This window comes from Papaver somniferum, chromosome 2 (assembly GCF_003573695.1).
Source record: "Papaver somniferum cultivar HN1 chromosome 2, ASM357369v1, whole genome shotgun sequence".
NCBI lineage: Eukaryota > Viridiplantae > Streptophyta > Magnoliopsida > Ranunculales > Papaveraceae > Papaver > Papaver somniferum.
Genome location: NC_039359.1, coordinates 193,849,403 through 193,871,565, shown reverse-complemented (window position 1 = coordinate 193,871,565; position 22,163 = coordinate 193,849,403). Strand labels below are relative to the sequence as shown.

Below are 22,163 nucleotides of genomic sequence, written 5' to 3'. Positions count from 1 at the left end.
AGCTTGTTAGTGACTTCTATGTTGAAGTTTAACCAACATTCTCCCCGTTAAGCTTCAACCTTACCCGTGACATATCTTGTACTCCAATCAATTGTCTCATTTCTTCAAACTTGATCCGAGCTAATGCCTTTGTCAATATATCTGCTTTCTGCTCAGTTCCTGGTATGTGTTCAACGTTGATGATCTCCTTCTCGATACATTCTCGTATGAAATGATACCTTTTGTGAATGTGTTTCGTCTTCCCATGAAACACTGGATTTTTAGTGAGTGCAATTGCAGACTTATTATCAATCTTGATGAGAACTTTTTCAGGTTCTCTTCCTTTGATTTCACCCAACAGTTCTTGAAGCCATATTGATTTTTTAGCTGCTTCTGTTGCAGCCATAAACTCAGCTTCACAGGATGAGAGGGCTACAATGTCTTGCTTCTGTGAATACCATGTAATAGGTGCTTCACCTAGATAAAATATATGACCAGTTGTACCTTTTCCATCATCTTGGTCAATATTATGACTGCTGTCACTATACCCAACAATTCCTTTTGATCCTCCTCGACCATACTTCAATCCACAGCTGATTGTTCCTCTTAGATATCTCCATATCTGCTTTATTACATCACCATGAGACTTGCGTGGACTCTGCATATAACGGCTTGCTACTCCCACAGAGAAAGCCAAGTCTGGTCTTGTGTGTAACAAGTATCTAAGGCATCCAACATTTCTTCTATAACTCGTTGGATCAATCTCAGCTTCTTCTTGTGCCTTTGAAACTTTAAGTCCAAACTCCATTGGTATCTTAGTTGGATTACAAGTTTCAAGTCCTGCTTCTTTCAGAATTCTCCTTGCATAAGCTTCTTGTTTAATCTGAATCCCATCTACTCCTTGATGGACTTCTATGCCAAGGTAATAAGTGAGTTTTCCGAGGTCCGACATCTCAAACTTTGATGACATTTCTCTCTTGAAATCATTGATCACCTTAAGGGAGTTGCCAGTCAAAAATAGATCAATCTACATAGACTGCAATCACAAGAAGCGTTCCCTTTTCTTCTCTTCTGTATACTAATGTTTCTTTAGAGCACTTAACAAATCTGATTTCTCTTAAGATTTGATCTAACTTTGTATTCCAGGCTCGAGGAGCTTGTCTTAGACCATATAGAGCTTTTGATAACTTATAAACCTTATGCTCTTGTCCTTTTACTTCAAAACCTTCTGGTTTTTCAACATACACATCTTCTCGCAATTCACCATGTAAGAATGCTGTCTTAACGTCCAAGTGGTGAGTTTCCCATGAGTTTGATGCTGTTTCTGCTATTAGAGACGAATTGTCTCTAGTCTAGCAACTGGTTGGAAAACTTCATCAAAGTCTATGCCTGATTCTTGAACGTATCCCTTAGCTACAAGTCTTGCCTTATATTTTTTGACAGTACCATCAGCATTCCGTTTTATTTTGAAGATCCACTTAAGACCAATCACTTTTACCCCACCTGGCTTATCAACTAGAAACCAAGTCTTGTTTCTGTTGATTGAAATAATTTCTTCTCTACATGCTTGTGTCCATTTAGTCGAGACCTTTGATTCCTGAAAATTCCTTGGTTCATCATTAACAGAAAGTAGCATAATCTCACATTCTTCTGCAGCTTGAAGAAAATAATCCTCCAGATACTGTGGCTTTTGTATCTGTCTTGTTGATTTTCGCAGTGGAATAGGTTGAGTTATTTCATCGATCTCCTCTTCTTCTTCTTCTTCTTCTTCTTCTTATTCTTCTACTTCTTCGTTATTCTCAGTGTTTTCATTATTCTCTTCTTCTTCTTGATTAACATCATTATTTCAATTGGTATTGATGATTATGGGTCCTTCGCCTTCATCAATTACTTGACCCCATCTCATGTGAAACATTCCTGGACCCCTACTTGGTCCATCATTAGTTTCTTTCCAGTTCCAGTTTGCTTTTTCATCGAATACCACATCTCGACTCACTATCACTGTTTTCGTTGTTGGATTGAATAATCTGTAAGCTTTGGATCCAGGCTCAATTCCTAGATGCACAAGAGTCTGAGATCGATCATCCAGTTTCTTAAGAGTTGCATAATCAACTTTTGCGTATGCTTTGCAACCAAACACTCTTAAATGATCTATGTTTGGTTTTCTCTTTCGCAAACTTTCATATGGAGTCATGTCTTTCAGAGCTTTCGTAAGTATCCTGTTTATTAGGTATGTGGGGTGTCGTACAACTTCTCCCCATATATAATTAGGTACATGCATAGCCTTTAAAGAACTTCTTGTCATCTCCATTAGAGTCCTGTTTCTCCTCTCCACCACTCCGTTTTGTTGTGGTGTATATGGTGTTGTGAGTTGCCTTTTGATTCCATTTGACTCACAGAACTTGTTGAACTCTAAGGAAGTGAACTCTCCTCCTCTATCAGTTCTAAGCATTTTGACCTCCTCTTTTAACTCTTTTTCTATCAGATTTCTGAAAGCTTTGAATCTGTCAAATGCTTCACTCTTTTCTTTCATAAGAATAGGACACTCCGGACCCTACTTATGGGCCCGACCACATATATATTGAGAATTCATCTATAATAACAAATATGTATTTTTTATTTACAAGGGTTTGTGGTGTAATAGTACCACATAAATCAGCATGAAGAAGCTCTAATGGCTTTGAGGCTCTGAATGTTGTTGCTTTTGGGAAACCTTGACGAGTTTGTTTCTCAACTAGACATGATTCACAGATTTTTGCTTCATCATTTATCTGTGGTAGTCCTCGAACCATCTTGTTCTGAGACATTGCCTTTAAAGTTCTAAAGCTTATGTTTCCTAATCTTACATGCCACTTCCATGTCTGATATTCCAGTCTCATATTCAGACACAATGGCCTTCCAATCATGAGACTTATCTTGTAGAGTCTATTATGTGAACGTGAGACTCTAACTAAAAGTCTTCCACTTGGGTCATGAACTGTTAGATAATCTTGTCGCATTCTAACATCACATCCAACTTCTGTAGCTTGTCCTAAACTTAGAATGTTGCTTTGTAAGTTTGAGATGAAGTAGATGTTTGTGACAAGCTTATGTTCTCCGGTCTTTCTCTGAAATAGAATTGATCCTTTCCCTTCAATTCTTACAGAAGATCCATCCCCAAACTTCACTTGTCCTTTGATTTTCTCATTGAGTTCAGAAAAGTAGTGTCTCTTACCAGTCATGTGATTGCTGGCTCCATTATCCAAATACCAGATTCCTTCTTCTCCATCCTTTGATTCGTAGTTCTTTGGTATTAGTTTCCCTTCGTTCAAGAATACAACTTCGTGCATGAAAAGAGCTGTATCTGCTTCCCTTGTTTCATTCTTGTTTGCTTCTTCCATCTTTTGTATTCTTTCAGGGAATACAGAGGAGAATTGTCCTGGTTTATCACATCTGTAACAAATAATGTTTGATCTATCCTTCTTTTCTTTCCCTTGGTTTTGATCATTCTGACTTGTTGTTCTATCTTGTGAGTTAAACCTTCCTCCCCTTCCTCGGCCTCTGTTTCCTCTACCACCTCTTCCACGACCTCTTCCTCTTGTCGCAGAGTTTTGTTGGTAAGAGTTTGTGTACAAGAGTTTTCCTTGAGTTTCTCCATTGTTTTCTTCATCAAGGATTCTTTCTTCATATGCTTTCAATCTTCCAATTATATCTTCATAGATAATCTTCTTTAAATCTAAGACTTGTTCGAGAGAAGCTATGATATGAATATACTTGGATCTTGGCAAACTATTGAGAAACTTCTTTACCAGTTTATCTTCATCAACGGATTGTCCAAGTGACGCAACTTTTGAGGCTATCTCTGATAGCTTTCCTGCCAAGCTATCAATAGTATCAGTGTCTTCATCTTCACTCTTTCAAATTCAGACATTAAGGTTTGCAGACGGGCTTCTTTAACTCGATCAGCTCCGAGATTACGTGCCTTTATTGCATCCCAAATTTTCTTTGAAGTTTCCTGTTCACCAACTTGTAGAACAAGACATTCTGGTATTGCTTGAAAGAGTAATCCAATGGCAACATTGTTTTTGTCTGGGTCCAATGTACCAGGATCAATTGTTTCCCAAACTTTGTAGATTTTCATCAGTACCTTCATTCTCATGGCTCATATTGTGTAGTTTGTGGCGTTGAGGATTGGAACTTGTATTGATGGTGGCGTGAACTGTTTTGCACCCACAATGGTATTTCGTTTTCCATGGCTCAGAAACAAGCTCTGATACCAATTAATGGCAACTGCAAGATGAAACTTAGCTTATATAAAGACAACTCTATTTATTGATGTTTAGAAAATCTCTCAAAACTAAACACAAGCTCTAATATTGCTCATATGATCAACCACAACTTTGGTGATCATATATATATAGAACTATGAATTCCTTTTCCTAGTCCTATTACCTTATTACATGTCTTTCCTTTTCTTAGAACTAGATGACTTCTAATTCCCTTAAGATTACATCAATTTCCTAATCTTGTCCTAACCAGCTTGTTAGTGACTTCTATGTTGAAGTTTAACCAAAAAAATTTAGCTTGCTGATTTGTAAGTGAATACCCCCTTAATTTGCAACACCTATATAGTCGCAACTGAAAGACTATGAGACAATTGGCAAGGAACTCTTGTCCTACATGGATGTCTTTTAGATTTATGACTATGGTTGTGTTGTTTTCATATTAGTATGTCAATTGTTGTTAAGGATCGGATGTTAGTGTCTCATGTACCAGTGCGTAATCTACCAGGTTCTTCACGGAAAGTTACTATCGCATACCTTCTTTCAGGTAAGTATTGGACGTCAAAGGAGTAGTAACAAAAGAATACCGAGAAGAAGCCTTGCACTCGTATACACTGAGGGGTGAAACTCAAATCTCGTGTCTCTTTCTGCCACACTTAGTCTAAGGTCAAACCCATGCGGTTACAAAAAAAACTGTAGTAACAAGAATTTCATTACTTTCTATCGTAGAATTTTCTTGGAGGTACATTACCACACAAGTGATAATAATCAACATCTCCATATAACAATGAACCGTTGAACAATTATATTCAGACGATTTTAATAGTAGTACAAGACTTGATATTTCCATGTACCAATTGTTAAACATGAGCATAGAGATTCTACAGTTATTGTGAGATTAACTCAATGTATATTCACTGATAGGCAAAGACCTGATTTATGCAAACTTACAGAACTTGATAAAACAAGAATAAAAGATACACCTAACAATATCTAGGATAAATACAGAAGGAAATATATATGCAGTTACAACTGTATATCAACACAATAATACCAAGATCGTATAATATTTTGACCATTTCTTAACACCCCCCTCAGACTCAAGGTGGTAGAGTACACATCTTGAGTCTGGAAATTAAGAACCGAAGACGAGCTGCAGAGTGAGTCTTGGTGAAGAGATCATCCACTTGAAATTTGATTTGATATGCGGACGAGTGATTGTACCTTTCTTAAAATGATGACGAGTAAAATGACAATCTATCTCGATGTGTTTTGTATGTTCATGGAAAACATCATTGTGTGTAATCTGAATAGCATCCTTGTTATCACAGCACAGTGGTGTAGGTGCAGAAATTTGAACTCCCATATCACAAAGTAGCCATTGTAACCAAATGAGTTCAGATGTAGTGTGAGCAAGAGCTCTATGCTCTGCTTCGAAACCACACTTTGCTTCTTACTTCTCCGGGAAATCAAAGAATCTCCCAAAAAAACACAATATCCTGTAATAGATCTTATGTTCGCAACATCCCCAGCCTAATCCGAACCAGAATAAGCTCGATGGGTGAGATAAGATTTGGATGAAAAACACAGATCTTGATACAGAGACCCCTTGATATATCTTAGAACTCTGAGAACAGCTGCATAATGAGTAGACCTTGGAGCAGACATAAACTGACTGACTATGTGAACTGCGTGACTTATGTCTGGTATTGTAATAGTCAAATGATTACGGCTCCCTACTAACTGACGGTACAATATTGGATTGGACAATAAAGTCCCATCTGTAGGACTATATTTCATATTCAATTCAAGAGGTGTGTCAGCTACCTTATTGTCAGGAAACCCTGCACGTTGTATAATCTCAGATGCATATTTCACTTGTGATATGAAGTAACCAGTGGAAGACGTGCCAATTTCAATGCAAAGAAAATATCTTAAAGGTCTAATATCTTTCATATTAAAACAGTCACTAATATATGACTTGAGATTATTAATACCTTGTAAGTCACTGCCAGTTATAACCATGTCGTCAACATACAAGAGAAGAATAACAATCCCTTTGTCTAATGATCTAATGAACATAGATGAATCATAGAAGCTTTGTGTAAAACCATACTGGAGAATTGCATTGCTAAACTTCTCAAACCAAGCACGTGGTGCTTGTTTGAGTCCATATAATGCCCGTCGAAGATTACATACTTAATTTGGTCCATGAGGCAAACCAGAAGGAGGTTGCATGTATTTATCCTCTTGTAACTCACCATGAAGAAAAGCGTTTTCACGTCCATTTGATGAATCCCCCATTGTCGTGATGTAGCAACAACGAGTAACGTACGAATTGTAACCATTCTAGCCACTGGTGCAAATGTTTTTTCATAGTCAACACCATACTCTTGTGTATTTCCTTTTGCAACAACTCATGATTTACGTCATTCAAACTCACCATCTGACTTGGTTTTAACTTTGTAGACCCATCTGCTTCTAACCACTGATTTTCCAAGAGGAAGATCCATCATTTCCCATGTCACTGCCTCTTCATGTGCATCCAATTCATCATCCATTGAATCTTGCCATTCTGGAATGCCTGCTGCTTGTCTGTATGTTTTTGGTTTATAAAATGACAAGATAGAAGACAAGGAAAAATGATACTCTGCATATTTAGCTGGTGGTATTCGATTGCGAGGTGGAAAAACATTTTCTTCAGGATCAGGATCTCTTTCCTGAATTGCACTGTCAGGTTGAATCGTAGAGTGGTCGAGTTCTTCAGGGATGAGTGTAGCATTCTCAGGGTTTACTAATGACTCTGGTGAAGGGCTAGTGATCTCTAATGAAAATGGATCTAAATACCTAAACCTTTCAAAAGTGGATGACTTACTACTTGGGAGGGTCCAAAAAGGAATCTTTTCCCAGAAAGTAACATGACGAGATATACGCAGTTTGCGATTAACTGGATCATGTCAACGATATACCTTATGCTCTACTCGGTACCCAAGAAAACGCAAATGACATTCTTCTGACTAAGTTAGTTTCGTCCACGTTCAAGTAAAAAACAAAACATGTTGAACCAAACGTTTTAAGCTCAGATTAGTTAGATTTGTTTCCATACAGACACTCATATGGAGATATACCACCTATAACAGTTGCTGGCACACGAATGATTGTATATACTGCTGTGAGAATAGATTCACCCCATAAATTGGAAGGAACTGAAGCTGAAATTAACTGAGTTCTGATTGTTTCAATGATATGACGGTGTTTGCATTCTGCAACATCGTTTTGTTCTGGTGTTTCAGCACAAGAAAGTTGAAGAATAGTGCCTTGAGTTTTGAGAAATTCTCGAAAAGGATTGGATATGTACTCGCCCCTTGATCTGCACAAAATGTTTTAATTGGTTTTGAAAATTGAGTTTTTATCATGGTAGAGAAATCAACATGTATTTTGAGAAACTCTTCTCTTGAAGAGAATAAATAGACCCAAGTGTAACAAGAAAAATCAACAAAGCTAACATAGTATAATGCTCCACCTTTTGAGGCAACTAGAGATTTACCCCAAACATCTGAATGAACAAGTTCAAATGGTTCTTTGAAAAAGTGGTACTGATATTAAAAGGAAGTGCTGGTTGTTTAACCAGTTTACAGAAAATGCAATTGGGTTCTTTTTCTATTTGAGTGTTTCCTAGTAAACCTTTATTGATCATATGCGAAAGAAGAGAAAAGGAAACATGACCTAATCTAGAATGCCAAGACACGAAATGAGATATTGAGACGGATGCAGTGGGAGTAGAAGCTACTATATGGATTTTAGATTTTGCTGGAATAACAAGTGACTGAAGAAGATACAACCGACCAACTCTACGTCCTATCCTAACTACTCTCCCGGTTTTGAGATCGTGTATAACACAACCAAAAGGAAAACAATATGTGTTATAACCTTGATCACACAACTGACCAACTGAAATAAGATTCATTGTAATATTTGGTACAAGAAGCACATCTGGTACACAAAGGTTATTTGAATTATTGATTAATCTTATATTACTTGCATTTACTGTTGATCCATCAACAGTATGAATCTTAGAAGTGATGACAGGATGAAAACTTTCAAAAAACTTTTGATTAAAAGTCATATGGTTTGATGCTTCTGAGTCGAGAAACCATTCAGTTGAATAAATACCTTAGGATATAGAGAAGGCAGATGCAGTTGTAGGATTGTTACCAATTGAGAGTACTTGTTTAATCATTTCCTGAATATCAGCAAGGTTTGGTGCAGAACTAACACCAGGTACAACTAATGCAAATGAGGTTGATGTTGATGCAGATGAGACTGGAGCTTCCATAAATCTGGTTGGTGTACTGAATTTGTTTTCTCCATTATCATTGATCCTTCTCATGTTTCTTGAGGTTGGTGAGGTGAAGAATATGGATGAGTGTCCAAGTTCCTTGAATTACCCACACTGTGTGGTGGGTGTGTCAGGTATTGTTGGAGAAGGTGAGGAATTAGCTGATAGGAGATTGCAGTTCCTTGCAAACTGTCCAAAAGTATTGCAATTGTGAAATTGTACTTGAGACATTTAAAGTTGCACTGAAGCACTTGATTTTCTTGAAAACTTATTTGAACTCGGACGTGCAAACAATCCTGATATCTCTGGTGTGATTCTTTTTCTTGTTTCTTCTGCAATAAGTTCAGACAAAGCAGCTTCCACAGTTGGAAGATGCGAACGATGAAGGACTGATCCCCTAACAGACTCAAACTCATCACGTAAAGCCATTAGAAGTTAAACTAAACGTGTTTCATCTTTATATTTCTGCCACAGTTTCAAATCTACGGTCCATATTGGTTCCATGAGTGCTAATTGATTCCTGGCTATAGACATCTCATAATGAAAATCAGAAATAGTCTGATAATGTGATTTCTTCATAGATCTAATATCTTGTTCAAGTTTATATCTCTGAGCAAAGTTGATTTGAATGTACCTTTTTGAAAGAAAATCCCACGCATCTTCGGCTACCTCAAAACTGGTGAGTTGCATGCTTATAGAAGGAATAACTGTGTTTCCAATCCAAGAAAGAATCTTGTGATTGTTAATTTCCCATTCTTCTTTTGGATCATTTGTTTGTGTTTCTTTCCATATGTCATCAGAACTGCTTGCTTTAGGATCTTTTATGTACCATCGACATATTTCCACATACTCTTTCCTTTAAGAAAGCTCCTGATGAGAAATGACCAGTGATTGTAGTTTGTTCTATCAAACCGAACAGTGATAGGTTGAAAATCTTCTCTTGACATGATTACTATGTTTCTGAATGTAGAGTTTATACTTTGAACAAGGTTTTGATCACGAGGCAATGACTAGTGGCATCAAAGCTATGTTTCCTAGATCTGATGTCATGTTAAGCATGAGCATAGAGATTCTACTGTTGTTGTAAGATTAACTCAATGTACATTCGTTGATAGGCAAAAACCTGATTTATACAAACTTACAGAACTGGATAAGGCAAGAATAAAAGACACACCTAATAATATCTAGGATAAATACAGAAGGAAATATATATGGAGTTACAACCACATATCAACACAATAATATCAAGATCGTATAATATCTTGACCATATCTTAACACCAACAATATGATCCCACTAAAAGAAATTAGGAAGTACCTCTTTTCTGCTAAACAAATGCAAGTTACCAAGCAGTCAAGCAGTGAAGAATTTGATGAACCTGAGTGGTATTGATTCTTCATGTCAAGTCAAATTTTTGAGACCAACTAGAAAATAGGACCATGCTCGAATTCAATTGTTATTAGAGGTTCTCTAGAGTGCCCAAGCATATACCTGTTCTTTTAGGGAAATAATAGCATCTCAAGTCTTCATGCATCCCCGAGTGTCCGAACTTCATTCTTCAGCTGAAAATGCCAGAGTAAAGTAAGCACCAAAAACGATCAAAGCTTTAGACTTATCACCTGTGGCAAATCATACTACTCCATGTTCAGACTTCTCAAGCACCGTTACAGTTCACTTTAAATCAGCCATGCGCAAGCTCCACTATTTTATGGGGTTAGGCCTGCATTTTGGTTTGATCCAAATGCATTTTTGTCTGTTATAAATGATTTGGTTCCTATTTTACTATAAATACCACATCAGAGTTAAACTGAAGGAAACAGGATAAATGATTTGGTTCCAGTTTTACCATAAATACCACATCAGAGTTAATTGTGATGTGGTGGGTCTTTTCTTTCTAGAACTTCACCCATTCTTCTATGCCACAGCACTGACGTTTGGGTACATAACCAAGGCACGCATGATAGTTTGATTAGCTTAACCACATTTCATGCTTACTTTGATTGACAATATCATTGGGCAACCTCTGCAGCTCAGCCTACCTATTTATTGACTCGCTCTGAAGGGTTTTCAGGAGCAATTACTATCTGTAAAGCAAACTATGCTGCTGAATTCTTTCGCAACATTTTGACAACCAATTCACTCCAAGCTCTTTTGAAGAATGTTTCTGAATCTCTGATGATAAGGAAACGGTAATGCAAACTTATCAACTTTTTTTACACCTTTTTTGTCCTGGTTGGGTACTTGACCAGGGCAACATAAATTATTAAGGATGAGGTTGCTATTATTGATAAATCATTAAACTCGATAAACATATCTGTCACAAGTTTATACTACAATATTACTACAATACGTTGAAGCATAAACAGCACAATTCAAAGCCAGTTTTAGAGCTCAAGTTACATGTTCATAGCAAGAGATATAGCTAATAAACATGGACATCTGAAACACCACAATTAACTAGTCATATTCCAGTTCCTCGGGAGTAACTGGTCTTTTGAGGGGAATAACAGACTTTTTTTCAACATCTCGTGATAAAGCTTTCCGCATGTCTGAAAATGAGAACCACAAAAGCAGGAAAGAATTAGGGTTATTAATTAACTATAAATGGTGGTGAAGTGAAAACAAGCACGGCTATGTCAACAGAGTATGATAACTCACCCAATCCATCTTCCTCTCCAGAATAGTACCGCAGCACCCGTCTATAGATTATATAGCCAAGCTGAGGAGCAACAAAGAAAATGCTGATCGTGTGAGCATGTGTTTGGTCAGAAGTACAATGAATCTACTCGGCAAAATATTTTGAAACACTCTTGAAGCACAGCACAAGTTGATGCATACCTTTTCATACATTTTTATGGCTGGTCCATTGGATGCCCTCACAAAGAGGTCCACAAAGTAGGCCTTGTCACTGCCAAAGAAGGATTCTGTTAGTAGACAAATAATTACAGTACAGCATCGAGATCGTACTTGGTCACCCCTAGTTCACTAACTGAATTTCCCAAAGTTACATCTAAAATCAAACAAAGGAAGAAAAGAAAGAAAAAAAAATAAAATAATAGGGGAACCTTAATTCAAAGGCATTGACAAATTCAGAAGTAAATGGAAGACTTACATCTTGTCACTGCTGTCCTCGAGCATGCTCATGAGATTCTTAGCTAATTTCTGCCTCCTATACTCCGGAGCAACAGTAACTGCAGTTACATGGCCATGCCAAGATTCGCCTTGTCCTTCAACTTTCCCCATAACTACATACACATTAACATTGTTAATAATTAGTAATTCCTACATACAACAAAAGGGCAATTAACGGGTTTGCAGCAAAACTCAACGATGATTGTAAATAGAAAAAGAGATGATTCTAAGTTAAGTACAAGATGACTAAAGTCTACACGTTGCATATGAAGCAACTTTCAGCGTTTAAATTAGCAGAAGCTGGTCTGTGCAAACAGTACCCAGTTTCTATTAGTTGGCAAACCAAAGCCTTATAGAGACATGACAATTTGCTAACTATGACATAAACGATAGATAAACTACTTCTTTGGCGTCAACCCATAGGTGAATCTTTTGTCAGTGCTTTCTGTTTTTACAGTATAGTACACTACAATTATCCAGCCTTATTCTCATCATGTTGTTGTCATAGACGATAACAAAACAAACGACACACAAGCATTAATCTCTTCAAAGAATGTTCAATTGCCAAGTTAAACAAGGTAAGCAACAATTTCCAATGTCACAACCATCTGTGCAAATGTCACACCCCTCTTAATATGTAACAGACAGCTACAATCTGATAAACAAATGCCCTTATGGCAATACACCATCTCAAATCTAATTCAATCCCACACATTTCATCAAACCCTAGTCCAATAACTGTGTAAATCTATAATTGAGTGTAAAATTAGGGCAAAAAAATTAACAAAAATAAAGGAGAAATCAGGTGCTTACTGTAACCCATGGTTATATTTCCAGGAGCTTCAGCTACATGAAAATAATCAGGCCATCTTGCTAAGTATGTCATGTAGAATGACATATTGAACTGCAAAAACAACACATGTTAGACACTAGACAGAAAGAGATAGGGAGAGTTGATTAATGTCTTACAGTTTCGGTAAGATGATCGAAATTGACATTAGTAAATCGGAGAAGATCATTGCAACAAAATCTTCGAATGGTTGTCATGACTGCTGCCTGGAAACGTTCTCTTCTCTCTCAGGATCTTACTTTCGTTTTTGGATGATTTTCGAGGTCCCTGTTTTTGTCCATTCACAGTTATACCAAATTATTCCACACCTAGCGCTGAGCAAATCTCACCCGATCCGCAGACCCGACCTGACCCGATTCAGCCCGATTCTGTTAAGGGAAACTTAGGCTAAGGCCCAATCCCATGGATAACCCATAAAATGAGACCCCTAGTTAAAAGAGTTTTAAAATCAGGCCCCGAATTAAAAATAAATTTAATGAAAGTTGAAATGACTAAATTAGCCTCAAGTATATAAGAGTCCTCACTTTCCTTTCTCTCGCTGAGACACCATTATTTCATTTCCAGGAGAGAGAAAACAAATCTCACTCTCACCTGAAACAGAAACAGATCTAGAAAAATAACCGAAAAAAATCAAGAAATCTTGCTGAAATCGGTTGCAAAACAAAGATTGAGATAAAAAACTATTCATCATCTGCTGAATCAATAAACCCTAAATCACATAAACAGATCGAAACACACTATTTCAATTTCAGATTCAAAACCTAAATCGTTGTTGTTACTGATTACTATTGATGAAATAGTCCGACGATGAAACAATAGGTATGTTTTAATTTGAATATGTTAGTTTTGATTCTTGTTGTTACTGATTAACTCGTGTTGATTCAAAAATTCCTAAACTAGGGTTTGAAAAAAATTGTATTGAGATTACAACGAACATAACTCATTCTGACTGATGATTTTACAGATCGGAGAAGAAGAACAATCGTTTGTTCATAAAATTTAATAGAGGCAAAGGTAAGTCATTGATGTGATTTAACTGATTGAAATCTGACTTCATTGTAATTTGATTTCATGGATTTCATTTCTAAGATATTACTGTTTCAAAACCCTATAAACTCTAAGTTGAATTAAAATCAACTAATTTGATTTTATTACTACTTCAACTGCAGATTCATGATCAAAATTTTTTTTGAAGTAAAATGGAGAGAGGAAGAAAGAATCCACCTGAAGAAGATCATACCATAACAGGTATTTAGATGTGAAAACTATACAACAAATTCATTGTGATGATCTCATGTTTATTTCTCATGTAATACTTGTGAATGTGTAACTATACAAACAAGGGCATGTGTAACTATAAGTTACACAATCAAAATCTCACCACTGACTGTGTTGTGGTTTGTATATTGATTGTGTAACTTATAGTTACACATACATATGAGCCTGTGTAACTATAAGCTGGACATCAAAATCTCACCACTGACCTGAATTCTTGATTGTGAAACCACTGATCTGAATTACTGGTAGAAAAACACAATCATATGAACAAACAAAACATCTAGCAAAAATAAAACAAATGTTTATGATATCATGTTATGGTGGTTATTTTTGCTTGTAGAACTATACAAATAGAGCCTGTGTAACTATAAGTTACACATTCAAATCCACTGACTTGTATTGTGGTTTGTATCTAGCCTTAGGTAGTGTTTAGCTTATGTAACTTATAGTTACACATCAAAAAATGGGTCTGTAAATTGAAGTTACACCTTCATATGCATGTGTAACTTAAAGTTACAACACACATTATATAGCATGATTCAGTTTATGTTGGAAAAGGATAAGCATGATTATACTTGGAAAGGTACACATACTGATTCATGCTATTTTGTGTGTGATGTGTATAGGAAAGTTAAGACATTCATTCAACGTGATTAAGGATTTGGTCAAGGAGATAAAACCAATAGGCCTATCTGCTAGAGCTGTAAAATATCTTAGGGATGCAGCTTATGGAGAGCTTGTAATGATGTATTACGAGGAATACGATGCGAAAGTGAAAGTGAAACAAATAACTACTAACAAGCACGGGGTTGCAAAGCTTCTGAACTGCTTTGACATAGATGGTGACATGCCGTATTCGTTCAAGTTTGGTGATGAGTATATAGAGTTTACACCGGAAAAGTTTGCAGGTATACTTGCGATGAAGAGGACTGGAAGTAGAAAGGGACAAAAGTTGTTAAGAGAGTTTAAGATACGCGATTTGGAAGATAACGTGTTGTACAACAAGTACTTTAGTGACATTAAAAAAACAGCACATACAACGTCGCTGTCCAAGAGGAACATCTTAGACAAGATAAAACAGGTTATGAACAGAAAGAATATGAGAAAGATTGATGATCATCATGTAGTTTGTATGATAGGATTCTATTTGATGTGTACTCTTTTTCGGGGACATAAATGCAAGCGCGGTGATTGTGAAATTTCTTGCTATTGTCTAGACTATGAGACTGTACTCAAAGTGTCTTGGCCCGATTTAATACACGACTACTTGTTTACACAACTTATAGATAGTGCTGGTAGTGTTTCAAAAGTCAAAGCTTGTGTGCCATACCTACTGGTATGGATAATATTTTTACTTTGTCGTTGTTAAATATTTTTGTAGATATTTTTATTCAATCGACTAATTAAATTTAGATATTGTAGATCTTGTTTGCTGAGCACACACCAGCAGGTTTAATCCCCAAGGTTCCGAACCACGAACAACAAATCCCAAGGGTTGGGAGGTGGGACGTACAACAGATTTCGGGTTTCATATCTAGGACAAACATGACAGAGTTTTCAGTAAGTGTTCTATGTTACTTGGTTTATATTTTTTGTATAATTATGGTACAAATGCATCTGGTAGTTGGACATAATCAAATTTTATCATGTGTAGTTGTAAGTTACACATGCAAATGAGCTTGTGTCATTCCAACTTACACATATAAATGTGCATGTGTAACCTTAAGTTACACATGCAGAGCCAGTGAACTCATCTACATTTTGCATATTTATATTGTGTAACTTTAAGTTACAAATGCATTTTTCCTTTCTCTTTTTTAACCTCTCCATATTTTAATTGCAGCCAACTGCTAGCTTTGTAGAAGAGTTTTCACAGCTTGGTATAGCAATTGTCGAACCAAGCAAGGAAGATCTGCAAAGGTGGCTCCGAGAGCAAACAATTGAGAATGGAAAACTTAAAGAGGAACTACAAACAAAGTAAAAAATGTTTGATGTAGTGCATGTACTTTCCAGAGCAGGGATAAAAGATGAGAACCTCTCAAACACACAAAATTACGAGAAGCACATTTTATGTTGCGAGATTATGCTAGTAATGAGAATTCAACCTTACGAAGTGACCCATGAAGAGTTTATGCAATAAGAAGATAGTGGACAAGGACATGGAGGTGTTGAGGATCAGGAAGTGTTTATGCATCAAGTACATAGAGGTATTGAGCATGGAGCTACTGAGCATGAAGAAGAAGAGTCCGAGGAACAAAGTGAGCAAGACAAAGATGACGCGGAAACTTCCTTTCAAGAAGAGGGTAAGTAGTTGTTCATTTTTAATATGCTTTAAATTGATAGTTATAATGATATAAGTACACAAGAAAAGCATGCCTTAAAATTGTGAATGGTGACTGCTATATTAGTTGACACTAAGGTCTTTGAACCTTGATAGTTTCATACTTTGATGAAATTTTTTGCTAGAAGTACCCAATTAGACTTAGTAATTGTTGAGTACACAAATCATATGGATGTGTAATCCCTACTTACACATGCTATATGCATGTGTAACTTCTGGTTATAATAGTTAGATGCATGTGTAACTCCTTGTTACACATGCTAAAATAAACAAACCTTACAACCAAAAAAATTACACATGATAGGTATCCAAGTCATATGCATGGGTAGTTGTTGACTACACATGACATATTCTTCTTGAAACTTCCTTTCATCATAAACTTCCTTTCATCATATCTGTCGATTACACATGATATGTTCAGAAGAATGTAAGTAGTTGTTCATTATTTTTTTAAAAAAAAATAACATCATCATCATCATCCTAAATAAAAAAGTTTCTCATTTCGATCCTTGTGCAGTTCCATGTATCAGTCTAGCAACTGGAAATACGCCAACAATTATGCAAGCTCAAACTGCTGCAGAGGGGCGCAAAACACCTCTAAGGACATACAGTTCGAGTATGAAGAGCGTGACAACATGCAAGACTCCACAAAAGAAAATGCTTGTTGCAAAGAAAAATCCCACTCCTTCAAATCTTGTTGATGAGGAGCAGAAGAAAGCTGGTGAAGAGACACATGTTGCTAATGAGGCGCAGAAAAAAGATGCAGAAGGTGGAGTTATGGATGGGCCGCAAGAGAAAGCCGCAGGTGATGACGTAACTGCAAAAGTCAATGAAGATACACTTGCAACTATTGGTGACAGTTTGGTTTTGACTGCTCCAACTCAGCCAACACCTGAAACTTTTGATGACAGTTTTGCTTCAACACAGTTTGATGACTCTATGGTGATAACTGCTACAACACAGCAAACCCAGCCTGACAATCTTGAGCCCTACAGGTTGGTGCGACTAGGAGATAACCCGGGTGATATGACGCATGTTGAAGTGAGTGAAATGATAGACGCGGTTATCAGCGACATTAACCAAGGTAAAGGAATTTCTGAACATGCACCTGCAGAGATGGAGATTCCAGAACCTAGATGCAGTGGTAACCTATCTTCTTTTGTGTAATTTCTTATGTATTTTTTGTTTCCTTTTGATTCAATCTTTATTTTTTTGTTTATAATGCAAGTGTAACTTCAAGTTACACATTGTATGGCATGTGTATCTTAAGGCTACATTGTGTACGAAGTATGTGTAATGCAAGTGTAGCTTTCTGTTACACATGCTATGTAATGCAAGTGTAACTTCAAGCTACACAAGATGAGAATGTGTAGCTTTTTTTTGATTCTGCATATTTTTGTTGTTGCACAACTCAAACTCAGCGGAACCTTGGTAGTGGTAGATTAAATTTTAGCCTTGGCTTAGATAACACTCTGAAACCCGTTGGAGAACTAGTCAAGCAAGCTGAAAATGAACAAAGCCATCCAGGATTGATTCAGCAACGCGTTTTGAGGAATAGAACAATTGAACAAGATCTGAAACAGTATGAAAGGAAGTCAAAGAAGATTAAGAAGACTGTTAATGAAGAAAGAATGGCCGCAGATCCATAAGTAGAAGAAGAAAGAATGGCCACATTTTCAGAAGTAGAAGAAGAAAGAATGGCTGAGGTTGATGAAGAAGATGACGGGACAATGAGAAAGGATGTGAAAGGTTCCCCAGTTATTGAAAGGCTGGATGGCGATCGGAAGAAGAAAGTGCTTGAATATTTCAATACTCATCCCAAAACATAAGTAGGTATAACCAAAACTCATGCTTGATTCTGTTATGGTGTTTAAATGTAGATTTTAATATTGATCGTTGTATTTTACAACGTGATTATCTTATGTTGTTTAATTGTTTCCTTCTTTCTAATGTAGATACACTGCTTGGATGGAATTCAATGAAGATGGTATCCCGCTCTTTAATATAACTGGAGAACTAATGCTCCAGCTTACCAAGAAAGAAGCCTACTTGGAGTCAGAATTCCTTGATTTCTACATTAGCAGGTTGAGGATAAAGATGAACTCAAACAGCAAGTATGACCAAGCGTTATTCCTCTCGCCGAAAGCATATGTAAGTACTTTGAAAATTTTAAAATCTTCTTGCATTTATAATGTGTAATGGGTGTTGTAAGATTATGATAACATGCTCAGATTTTTTAATGTTGGCAAAATGTGATGTGTAATCTGAGGTTACATATGCATTTATAATGTGTAATCTGAAGTTGCACATCCATTTATAAGGCCTTATGTGTAACTTCTATTTACATAATCACTTGTTCATTTGTAACTTTTGGTTTAAAATGTGTGTTTGATATTCCAAATGGTTTTTGCAGAAATCTTGCTTGGACAATGACGGTGATTTCACGAAATTCTGGATTCCTAAGCTTGTTAAGGACTATTACAAGTGCAACAACAATGCAGTCAGACTTTTCGCCCTATTGTGCAACAACAACACAAACTACACACTTCTGGAGTATCACTTGACTAGCACTAAATCTTGGTCCCACATGAACTCATCAGTCGTTAAGGACCTCAGGCAAGAACACTTACAACAAGCCAAGAAATATGCATTTGGAATAACTACAGAACTGACACTCTGTTGTCCTCTTGGGTTCAATGAAAAGTTCCAGAAATATCGCTTCGCCAAAACAAGGTTAATTTCCTGGCTGTCTTCTATTTGTATGCACTTACATGAAGATCAGGATGAAGAATAAACCACTTGACAAAAAACCAACAACACATATGGTGAGATGGTTGGCTGACAAGTTGAAATGCATGAGAGGAAGCATGCTTTACAAGATGCTTTCAGATCCATCCAGAGATGTGTAAAGCAATAATTTGGATTAAAAAAACTTATATACTTACAAATATGTTGTTATCTTAAGACTTGCAAATATATTGTTAATTTCGTCAGTTACTAGATTTTACTAGTTCTTGAATTTGCAAACTTCAATACTTTTGGATTGAAATTCCTTGAATTAAAACTTTTGTACTTTTGTTAACTACAAGTTGTTATTAGACTTGCAAAAATATCTTGTTAGAACTTTTATGTTGTTTGCACATGTTTCAGTATTATGCAACAGGTTAAGTAACTTAAATTTACACATCAAATTAAGATGTGTAACTTGAAGTTACATATGTTAAAAAGTAACTCACCTGAAAACCATGCTAAGGCCATACAAAAAATTAAAGATTTGAACTGTGATTGGGTGGCTGATTACATCGAGACCATCCCACCTGAATCATATGTGAATGCCTATTTCAAAGGTTGTCGGTATGGACGCAAATCTAATACTCTAGCAGAAGCACTCAATAGCTGGATTCTGGTTCACAAGAAGATGTCTGCATCTGCGCTTCTTGATCAGGTTAGTATAGTGATTTTTTTTGTTGTTATTATCTTTATTTCTTTTTTTGTCACTTTTTATATTCATAAGTATTTTTTTCTTTTCATATTAGGAGGAAAATAATGGTAATGATGGCAGACCGTCGTGAAATTGGCGCTAATATGATGACTCCATTAACCCCATAGTATGCGGAAAAGCTTGAGGCTCTTCAATATGAAGGTTTGGCTTGGGAAGTATTGGTGGCTAGTCCTACCGTGTTTGAAGTTTTTAGCGAAAGCACTCACATGGTGGACCTCGAACACGAGACTTGCACCTTTCAAAGGTTTTGTTCCTTATGCTTTTTTTTTTTGATAGTTTCTAGAATGTGTATCTTCTGGTTACATTAGATATATGCATGTGTAACTACTAGTTACACATCTATTTTGCAAGTGTAACTTAAAGATACACATCATGTATATGCATCTGTAACTAGCTAATTTTGAGTGTTATATGATTTGTATGTGAAACTAACTGATTTTTTGATTGTTTTTGTTTTTTTAAGGTGGAGCGCGCATATATGGTTTCCTTGTTCTCATGCTCTTGCATCCATACGGAAGATTAAACATGAAGCTATTGATTTCATTTCAACGTATTTTATAAGCGACTATTTTAGGAAGATGTATCTGCATTGCATCCAGACGATTCCCAACTACAACATGCCTGTTGAAATTCAAGAAGACAACACCATCAACCCGCCTATCGTAAAAAAGCAACCAGGTAGACCCCCAAGAAAAAGGATTCTAAGTAAAGGTGAGAAGACATATATGTGTAACTTCAAGTTACACATGCTAAAAATACAAATATGCGTAACCTCAAGTTACACATTTCATAAAAAACAGCATCTCCACCTAAATTTGTAGTTGTTCTTCTGAAACAATGTTGTTTCTTCATCGTCTTCTCAATATCAAAAACAAATTTTACTGCTAATGCTAACTATATTCTCAGGTCGGACATGCAAGAAAATAGAAAAAAATTGAAAACAAAATTGAAATCAAACAAACAACAAAATTCGTACATAGATTGTTTTTCTTGTTCTTCTGAAACAATGTTGCTTATCCTTCCTCTTCTAAGTATCAAATCAAAATCCAAAAACCGAAATCAGTAAGATCCATATAATAGAAATCAAAATAAAAAATTCAGAAAACAAACAACATTCATACCTAAAATTTGTTGTTTTTCTTCTGAAATAAACCTATGTAGATTTCCATCCAGTCTTCCTCAACTTCTCAATCTCAACAAAATACAAAACAAAACAAAAATTGAACATCAATAAAGAAAGAAATCAAAAAATCAAAGATGAATACAAACAACGACAATAGAATACCGAATCAATTGAAAATACACCTATTAGTTGTACTTGAATGCAGCATCTCCTTCCGCCAGATCTGGAAAATACTGAATCAATTCAACGAACTAAAAATAATTGTTGTTCTTCCTCTCGTCTTCAATACAGCGAACTAATCCACCTGTATGTTGTTCTTCAATATAACAATTGTGTAAAGAATTTTACTTTCAAATTTAGATAATTTGGTATCATGAAGAACAAAATCGCCGGAGAGCAGAGAGATGAGAGAGTTCTGATTTGATTTTCGGTACAAAATAACTATAAATAGTAGAGGATTTTTGGTATTTTCTGATTTATTTAAAAAGGTTGCTGACGTCAGCAATCCGGAAGAATTCGAAACCTGGCCCCAAAAATAAAAGTTCTGGGCCTAGAAATATCAAACACTAAAAGTATGGAGTTGATAATGAAGGATCCATTTTATGAGGCTTCTATATATTGAACCCATATAGTAGGGGGTTCTAGTATTTTTCAGTTCTGTTAAATTGGTCACTCAACGACCACCCGTGCATAGATTGATTAGATATCGACTCTCGAATCTAGTTAGCAATCTGGCGACCGGCAATGGTCGGTAAAAGTGCGTGTATTACCCAGTTAGGTGAAATGGTCACTAATCCTATCAATCATACGTAATTCAATAAAAATGTGGAAATGCATAAATACATGTATAATTCTTTTTAGCTATATGTGTTTGACACTAATAATTCGGTGCATATTAAATTATAATAAAAGACTTTTTAGAATATCTTGGGTGTTTATGCCATGATTTTAGGGTTTAAACGAAACATATACACTATATGCAAAATAAATACAACAAGGGACAATGAGTTTGGTGGTTAAGGCACATTTGTTTACCAACCAAGTGGTTAGGGGCTCATTTTCATTCGCTGGGTGAGCAGTTTTTTTGTCCAAATGTGTGTCTGCACCTAAAATTTGGTTTTAGGATAGATAATATACTGTTGAAGTACATTCTTTAGAATCGCGGATCAAAATTATAAAAAACGAGCCTAAACCAAGAAGATGATCGTTCACGTTTTGCTTCGGTTACAAGGAGAGAAGATGGGTTAATCCTGGGGGTAGAAAGTAAAGAAAGTTGAGGAAATTAGTGGTGATTAAATTTCTGTGTGTGTAAGGTTGTAGAACTATGGAAAATCAGAGATTGAGAATGGTGAGTTGT

General features: G+C 36.2%; 1 protein-coding gene across 1 annotated transcript; it reads right to left on the bottom strand.

Moving 5' to 3' along the window:
• Nucleotides 1-10,840: 10,840 nt before the first annotated feature.
• Nucleotides 10,841-12,843, bottom strand: LOC113354342 (N-terminal acetyltransferase B complex catalytic subunit NAA20). Its single transcript, XM_026597698.1, has 6 exons — nt 12,682-12,843; nt 12,526-12,616; nt 11,693-11,825; nt 11,419-11,488; nt 11,239-11,299; nt 10,841-11,129 (listed from the first exon to the last, which is right to left on the bottom strand). Exons 1-6 carry the CDS (start codon nt 12,757-12,759, stop codon nt 11,038-11,040), a joined length of 525 nt encoding a protein of 174 aa, XP_026453483.1. The 5' UTR covers nt 12,760-12,843; the 3' UTR covers nt 10,841-11,037.
• Nucleotides 12,844-22,163: the final 9,320 nt, after the last annotated feature.